This window comes from Zingiber officinale, chromosome 9A (genome assembly GCF_018446385.1).
Source record: "Zingiber officinale cultivar Zhangliang chromosome 9A, Zo_v1.1, whole genome shotgun sequence".
Classification (NCBI taxonomy): domain Eukaryota; kingdom Viridiplantae; phylum Streptophyta; class Magnoliopsida; order Zingiberales; family Zingiberaceae; genus Zingiber; species Zingiber officinale.
In genome coordinates, this window is record NC_056002.1 from 31,881,862 (window position 1) to 31,891,330 (window position 9,469).

A 9,469-nucleotide genomic window follows, 5' to 3' on the forward strand; every position below is an offset into this window, starting at 1 on the left:
TCTCCGGCAGAAAGAAGTAGAGCAGAAAGGAAATGAGAACTGTGGCTACAGTAAAGAAGTGAGCTTACCTCCGCCGAAGTCTGGGGGTCCGTATATAGGGCTCCCCAGAGGCGTGCGCACACTCCCTGAGGTGTGCACGCTCCTCAAAGCATACCTGGAATGTATGTGTAAGAAAAGCGTGTCTGACGCCATACCTTAATAGCACGAGCATATCTCTGACGTGACAATGAAAGTTTCCACCGCACGATTCTCTGTCTGACCATGCCGCCGACCATGCCTCTTGTCGGCGTCACTGGTTCCTAGGAAGATATCACCAACTGCTCCTTTTGTCCTTTATCGGGCCGAGCGGAGGAACCGCTCGGCTTGCGCCTTCCCCCGGCCGAGCGGAGGAACCACTTGGCTAACGCTCTCCAGGCGACACCAAGGTCGGACCGATTTGGATGTTCGGTCGGCCGGTGATTTGATGTCCGACTCCACCTTGTCGAGCAAGGGAGCCTTAACTGCCGGGTTGATGTCGTGTCCCTTGTTAGCCGAGCAGGATGACCGCTCGGCCTTCGTCTCTTCCCGCTTTGCCTTATGAGCGTCGGGAACTCGGTGTCAGGCCGAGCTGTCGAGATGCCGAGTCGGCTATTCTTCCTGCCGCTCGGGAAGGTATCTCGCTCGATTGGATGCCTACCCTGGATATTGACCACTTTAACTTCTTACCGGGCGGGCCTTGTCTTACCACCAGATCAAATGACATTTTAAAAGTTTTTACTAGAATATATATATAATGCTTAAAACATGCTACTTTGCTAAGTTTTTTAAAAAAATTAAAGGTAATCTGAAATAGAGGTAAAATAGGGGCAAAATCAAAATTTTCCTACTTTTATAAACGATACGTTTTTTCTCGACTATACTTTTATATTCTTTAAGAAACCTACTATCAACCGTTCAACAGTGCAATCAAGATGGTCTTCTATAATGTTTGTTGTTTCAAAACTTTTGTTTTAGTATAGTTCTAACGGATGAGCCAAATATTAAAAACTAAAAAAGTGAGAACAAAATAATCAACAATATATAATTATTAATAAAAGAAAAAAAAAATTATGAGATATAGAAGATAGAACTTGAAACATCCCCAGTTTTTTTTATTTTATTTTATTTTATTGTTATTTTTTTATCCCTCTCATCAACTACTATAGCATGATCATAAGGCAGTACTATCAAAGAAGTTATCATAACCAATGGGCACGATAGCATCAAACTAGGTTTATCAAGATGAACAAAAACTCCTCAAACATTTCCCACCCGAATGATAAAGAAATGAAAAATCTCTCGCAATAAACCCAGTAGGCTCTGCACTCCCGGACAACGGACAAAACCATGCGTCCATCCCGCCTCCTCGTCTACTCCGTCCGAAGGTCTTCCGGCATAACCTGGAAGTCATCCTCACCTGTAATAAAAATGTAGTGAGTCTACGACCCAGCAAGTACAGACCAATATGCATAAGAGGATATCCATAAAGTAGAGGAGGTAGTAACTAGAAACCAAACGAAAGCATAAGTCAGATATCATATAGTAGAAGAAATACTCATTGCACAAGTCATCCTATATAGCTAATATGGTGAATATGTCACATATCCGGTAACCACAATTTGAGCCAGTCAACATTCCCATGATCCTAGAGGCGTCCCTACTAGAGATCATGCATCCAGTCATATAGCCGAAGATAACAATAAATTACCAGTCAAGTTTGGATGGGCCCTCCCCGGAGCTCATCCCGGGTCACCCATCCCGTACTGCTACCACATATGCTCATATTCATTCTATTAGCTATGTAGAAAACCTTAGACAACTACCTTATCATATAACAATTTATCATGCATAACCCTTTCATTCTTACAGTCAACATATCCATTCACAATGCCCGTTCCATATCCGTATCATATACAACATAGCTATACACAATATAAGCATGCGTATCAAACCAAGAACCATCACAGTTTTTATATTATTATGGTAGAAAGCAGCCACGATTTTTAAAATGAAACATGAAATCTTACAGGAAATTAAAACACAAAGCTAATAACAGCCAAGAAGTCAATTTGTGTACTTCTACCACCAAATTCCCACTAGTATACTACAGCATAATCTTGACCAAAAACCACAACCAAAACACCACTGCTCGGAGAAATCAGAACTCATTAAAATCAATCCCATCAACGCCGAGACAATTCCGAAGAGAAAACAAAACTGAACTACAATTTCAAATCATATTTGGAATCCCGGCCACCATAGACTCACCTTCTTGCTTCAAAGCTCACCCACATTTCCAAACCAATTTCAGAGTCCAGAACACTACAATTGAATTTCCGAACCAAAATCTCAAGAAGGAAGCGAAACAAATAACAAGAGTCAACTTGAGGACATCGCAAGAGTCAACACACTAGAACTCCACAGAAATCCCAAATCAGAACGCACTCCATCAACCAGCCTCTAAGTCAAGAATATCAACAAACAGGTATCGTGCAAGACACTTACCACCACAACAGCATAGCGGAACTCGATTCAAACTCGATCACAGTAAATCAAACATTGCAAGATTCATATTAAGAACGTTCCTGTGTTCATCAAGCTTCAACAACAACAGAAAACACCAACCAGATATTGAATTCAAAGGAAATCAGGCGATTTCAACAGCACTTTGGAGAAACTTCGATTCATAGCATTAAATCTCAGAAAGAACCAAGTACAATTTCATTCACAGTCCGGCGAAATCCATAAGATTCTCAATAGAATAGACCACCGGAAAATCAAACTCCAACGAGAACAGAACGCGGTGACAAAACACAGAAACCTTGCGATTCAAACCAAGAAAACCCCCAATGAAACCTCAACGAAACTAGGCTCTACCGTATGAAATCCTTTCGCAAAAAACATTTCACCGATCTCCATACCTGAGAGAAACGTTCAACCCCTCCTAAGTTCCTACCTCCTTACCTCACAGATCTCGCACATTCATAAGGAAATGAACTTGCCTCCCTTTCCTTGGGTCGCCTTCCTCGCCTTTGCGTTGTCCCGTCGCCGATGTGATGGTCGATAGTCTCCTCGCCGTTCCCTTCAAGCTCGCCGACGTGAGGAGCTGCTTGGCCGGAGTTGCGATCCTCGGTAGAGAGCTCCGTCGCAGATCCCGTGCGAAGCGTGGAGTCGACGAATTTGAGGAAGGGGCGTGAGAAATGGTGCGTGAGAAACACTAAGGTTAGGGTTAAATACCTAGATCCATTAAATCCCAACTTAGTTAATTGAGCTCAATTAACTCCTAACTTAACTTAATTGGGTATTCCTAAATAGGCTTTTCCATACCCAATTATACCCCTTAAAATCTAAAATAATTCCCTAAAAATTCATAAAAATTTCAGTAAACTCCATAAATTCATATCAATTTAATTCCTGATAAATCATCCATAAAAACATATCTATTTTTCCTAAAAATAATCTAATTATATTATATTTTAATTATTTACACCTTTATCCGTATATTTGGTATTTAATAACCTTATGTATTTATTCTATACTCCTCCAAGCCGTACAAAGGTTACAAGTTATCTCACCAAATCCTCCTTTTATATATATATGTAACTTTTATGCATATTTAGGTTATGCAATTTATTTAAGTTTGGATATACTGTAACCTATTTTATTAAACATAATTAAAGCTAGCCACTTAACTTAAACTCCATTCTAGCTATACCCGAACCAATTAAATAATTTCTTTTATTTAAAACAATTAGTGTAGGACATTATAATTCCTCCCCCTTAAATAAAATTTCGTCCTCGAAATTGAATCTTACTCAATAATTCTAGATAGTGGCTTCCCATATCTCCCTTGGTTCCATCATACCTAATCTCTTATCGTGGTTGAAACCTTTAGAGTTATTTCTACATGATATTAACTCAATTGACTATAAAATGGATACTTTCTCATTTTCAAGCAATTAGGTTTACTAGGAGATAAAACAAATGAAGCTAGTTGAAAATGAGTCGATAAAGTCCTAGCCATTGGTGTCAATACCGGATTGAAAATGATTTTAAACCTCTTCTCAGAGCTTACCCTTTTCACTAGAACTTTACCAAATTCAATGATGAGAAGGTGATTAAAGAAATAACCATTTTATGAAAATAATTTTACGAAGATTCTGCAATGCCTTAACCAATGTTAGGTGTGAGACCTGTCCATACTATTCTATTACAAAAAAAACAGAAAGTCTAATCAATGAGATGAATTAATTTAAAGACTAATTTTTAATTGCTTAAATGAATCTATCAGCAATTGGCCTTCCCTTTACTAGCTGAATCAGCTACGTGATGTCAGGTCCATAGTCCATTACTACCATTTCGGTGATTCATTGACTATGAAAACCCAGTTACCTATTTCATCACTTAACTCATATGAACAAATTCGGAGACTATATTAATGCTGATTGCAGCATTTAGTAGCTTATTTAGGGTTTATATTATTAAGTCTAAATGATAATGTTTTAATTAACCAATTTCACTTTTCAATAACAGTGAACCATTGAACAAGTATCTTGTCCTACAAAAGTCTATCTATCCCACTTTTGGATCTCCAAGTTGTTAGTGTATAATTAAGCATAACATTCTACACCTTGATATGAATGTGCCTTACTATGATTTGATTATAATAATCTTTCCCAACCTTACTGATTGAGCTTCATAGAACTCATACTTATCCACCTTTCATATTTTCTAGTTGCACTTGCTTATGGGGTCAATTCTAATATTGTACAATCCAAACTTGTTGGTAGACCTAATTTTGCATTGCCTCAGCCTTAAAAATAAAGATTCTGGCTTCTACAACTACCGAATGTGTTTAGAACTAGTTAGCAAATTGATCACAAATCAAACTCCTTGCAACTGCGCTATAAGTTTGCCATGTTTGTCAAATTTAACCTTATGATCATCTATCCTATCATTTATACTGATGCATATATTATAGCTTAATTCAAACATGACAATTTTATAGAGGTTATATTTAAACTTGGATAACAACTATTCTCTTCAACCAAGCATGTGCCAAATATATTAACTATAAGGTATCAAGATATGGTGATCCCGGATTCCATCCTAACATTTTCTAGTGATGCATATCCGTACATGGACAAGACAATATCTAAAGAAAGGAAATAGAACTTATGAACATACCTCACAAAAATTCAGTTCTGGGAACTAACTCCTAATAGAAGCAATAGAACACATTGCTATATGATGTTACGGTTCTATAGAGCATAATTAAATTCATTCATTTTATAAAATTATAAATGTGGCAATATAGTTATGAAGGTGTTGCATTCTAATGTAGCAAAAATAATGAAAGCTAGAAGGATTCTTCAAATCAAAAACAACATAACTAAATAAATAAAAGAAAATATTCTTAGACAACAAATTTAGGCCTTAGGATTTCTTGAATGATGATATAGAATTTACATAATGTTCCCCTTTCTGTGAATGTCATGATGAAAATGTGTGTAAATGTAACTATATTCCACTATGTCAAAGTTGTTAGGATTAGATCTACCTAAACATGAGATCCCAAACCAATCAAGATCCTACTAGAGATATGAAATCAGTAAACCAATTTTTAACACAATTGCAAAACATTCTAGGGCATCTCCTATAATTCGTCCAATCGTAAAATTAGCAAAGGTTAGCATTTGCATGGAGCTAAAATGTATATCCATTTCAACACTCAATAACTGGCTTATCTTCAGTTTGACAAGTATTAAGTATATCAATGTAGTAATAGTATCAACATGAGGGTTTGTCTCTGTAACCTAAATATCCCTATATGCTTTATGAAATTACATTACCTTCCCATATAAACCCGCACCCCACTGAGCATTTGCTTTGTTCTATTACAACTCTCTCTAGGGATCCCTTGCATTCATATATGAATTAATTTGGTTGTTAACTGATCCTATGGTTAGGCATTAACTTGAAGAAGAATGCTTTGCTTAGTTGCTAATAGAATTGTAACCTTAATCTTCACTAAAGAAGGAGAAACTTAACCTTCACGTAGAGATAAAAAAAATACTTCCAACTCAACATTCAATAACTGGAACATTTCTAGTGGCATTAGCTTAATTCTACAGAATTCCCTAAATCATAGGCAGCGATGGATATTGAATTAAAATGAAGTCACTAATTTTGTTCAGGATAATACAAAAATAAATCAATCAACAATACTAACAATGATTCTTCATATGACCTACAGATCCTTGATGAAAATCTAAAGGGAGACAACAAACAAAGGTAATATGATATGACACTTTAGTTCCTAATAGCCAAAATGATAAATCAAAAGCTATTGATCATGATTTCTGAATAACATACTCCAGCGACAATAAACAAATCTAAACTAATACGATGTCCAAGATCAAGGGCATAAGACATGTTAACTATCAGCATGAATACAAGTGAATTGAATAACAATCCACTACCAACTATCAAGAATTCCTTTTTAGGTATCTTATCTTTCCATTTGGTCTTTGCCTTGTTGACCTAGGGAAATTTCCTGAACACATTTTGCATCTAATGACCAAGGACCTCCAGGCATAAGCTAAAGTTGTTTATTTAAACACGTTATAATTCACCATTCCAATCTAGAACTATAATGAAAGAAATCTTACAAACTTTGTGGACAAAAGTAATCGAGTTCTTGACGAGATGGCGTGCGCATGCTGTCCCTTAGGAGTTGCTCTGATACCAACTGAAACATCCCCATTTTTTTTTTTATTTATTTTATTTTATTGTTATTTTTTTATCCCTCTCATCAACTACTATAGCATGATCATAAGGCAGTACTATCAAAGAAGTTATCATAACCAATGGGCACGATAGCATCAAACTAGGTTTATCAAGATGAACAAAAACTCCTCAAACATTTCCCACCCGAATGATAAAGAAATGAAAAATCTCTCGCAGTAAACCCAGTAGGCTCTGCACTCCCGGACAACGGACAAAACCATGCGTCCATCCCGCCTCCTCGTCTACTCCGTCCGAAGGTCTTCCGGCATAACCTGGAAGTCATCCTCACCTGTAATAAAAATGTAGTGAGTCTACGACCCAGCAAGTACAGACCAATATGCATAAGAGGATATCCATAAAGTAGAGGAGGTAGTAACTAGAAACCAAACGAAAGCATAAGTCAGATATCATATAGTAGAAGAAATACTCATTGCACAAGTCATCCTATATAGCTAATATGGTGAATATGTCACATATCCGGTAACCACAATTTGAGCCAGTCAACATTCCCATGATCCTAGAGGCGTCCCTACTAGAGATCATGCATCCAGTCATATAGCCGAAGATAACAATAAATTACCAGTCAAGTTTGGATGGGCCCTCCCCGGAGCTCATCCCGGGTCACCCATCCCGTACTGCTACCACATATGCTCATATTCATTCTATTAGCTATGTAGAAAACCTTAGACAACTACCTTATCATATAACAATTTATCATGCATAACCCTTTCATTCTTACAGTCAACATATCCATTCACAATGCCCGTTCCATATCCGTATCATATACAACATAGCTATACACAATATAAGCATGCGTATCAAACCAAGAACCATCACAGTTTTTATATTATTATGGTAGAAAGCAGCCACGATTTTTAAAATGAAACATGAAATCTTACAGGAAATTAAAACACAAAGCTAATAACAGCCAAGAAGTCAATTTGTGTACTTCTACCACCAAATTCCCACTAGTATACTACAGCATAATCTTGACCAAAAACCACAACCAAAACACCACTGCTCGGAGAAATCAGAACTCATTAAAATCAATCCCATCAACGCCGAGACAATTCCGAAGAGAAAACAAAACTGAACTACAATTTCAAATCATATTTGGAATCCCGGCCACCATAGACTCACCTTCTTGCTTCAAAGCTCACCCACATTTCCAAACCAATTTCAGAGTCCAGAACACTACAATTGAATTTCCGAACCAAAATCTCAAGAAGGAAGCGAAACAAATAACAAGAGTCAACTTGAGGACATCGCAAGAGTCAACACACTAGAACTCCACAGAAATCCCAAATCAGAACGCACTCCATCAACCAGCCTCTAAGTCAAGAATATCAACAAACAGGTATCGTGCAAGACACTTACCACCACAACAGCATAGCGGAACTCGATTCAAACTCGATCACAGTAAATCAAACATTGCAAGATTCATATTAAGAACGTTCCTGTGTTCATCAAGCTTCAACAACAACAGAAAACACCAACCAAATATTGAATTCAAAGGAAATCAGGCGATTTCAACAGCACTTTGGAGAAACTTCGATTCATAGCATTAAATCTCAGAAAGAACCGAGTACAATTTCATTCACAGTCCGGCGAAATCCATAAGATTATCAATAGAATAGACCACCGGAAAATCAAACTCCAACGAGAACAGAACGCGGTGACAAAACACAGAAACCTTGCGATTCAAACCAAGAAAACCCCCAATGAAACCTCAACCAAACTAGGCTCTACCGTATGAAATCCTTTCGCAAAAACATTTCACCGATCTCCATACCTGAGAGAAACGTTCAACCCCTCCTAAGTTCCTACCTCCTTACCTCACAGATCTCGCACATTCATAAGGAAATGAACTTGCCTCCCTTTCCTTGGGTCGCCTTCCTCGCCTTTGCGTTGTCCCGTCGCCGATGTGATGGTCGATAGTCTCCTCGCCGTTCCCTTCAAGCTCGCCGACGTGAGGAGCTGCTTGGCCGGAGTTGCGATCCTCGGTAGAGAGCTCCGTCGCAGATCCCGTGCGAAGCGTGGAGTCGGCGAATTTGAGGAAGGGGCGTGAGAAATGGTGCGTGAGAAACACTAAGGTTAGGTTTAAATACCTAGGTCCATTAAATCCCAACTTAGGTAATTGAGCTCAATTAACTCCTAACTTAACTTAATTGGGTATTCCTAAATAGGCTTTTCCATACCCAATTATACCCTTTAAAATCTAAAATAATTCCCTAAAAATTCATAAAAATTTCAGTAAACTCCATAAATTCATATCAATTTAATTCCTGATAAATCATCCATAAAAACATATCTATTTTTCCTAAAAATAATCTAATTAGATTAGATTTTAATTATTTACACCTTTATCCGTATTTTTGGTATTTAATAACCTTATGTATTTATTCTATACTCCTCCAAGCCGTACAAAGGTTACAAGTTATCTCACCAAATCCTCCTTTTATATATATATATAACTTTTATGCATATTTAGGTCATGCAATTTATTTAAGTTTGGATATACTGTAACCTATTTTATTAAACATAATTAAAGCTAGCCACTTAACTTAAACTCCATTCTAGCTATACCCGAACCAATTAAATAATTTCTTTTATTTAAAACAATTAGTGTAGGACATTACAGAACTACAAGAACCAATACCAT

At 37.2% G+C, this 9,469-nt stretch overlaps 1 protein-coding gene across 1 annotated transcript; it reads right to left on the minus strand.

Annotated features, from left to right (window-relative positions):
• Nucleotides 1-1,186: 1,186 nt before the first annotated feature.
• On the minus strand, nt 1,187-9,469 carry LOC122019128. The gene is made up of 4 exons (XM_042576630.1): nt 9,461-9,469; nt 8,681-8,935; nt 6,952-7,096; nt 1,187-1,435 (listed from the first exon to the last, which is right to left on the minus strand). Exons 1-4 carry the CDS (start codon nt 9,467-9,469, stop codon nt 1,389-1,391), a joined length of 456 nt encoding a protein of 151 aa, XP_042432564.1. The 3' UTR covers nt 1,187-1,388.

Bases quoted from the DNA above. Each gene is read 5' to 3' on its own strand.
- LOC122019128 (XM_042576630.1), bottom strand. The intron at 7,097-8,680 runs GCAAGTTCATTT...TTTTTATTACAG, and splicing joins GGCGACCCAAGGAAAGGGAG to GTGAGGATGACTTCCAGGTT. The intron at 1,436-6,951 runs GTGGGAAATGTT...TTTTTATTACAG, and splicing joins TTCATTTCTTTATCATTCGG to GTGAGGATGACTTCCAGGTT.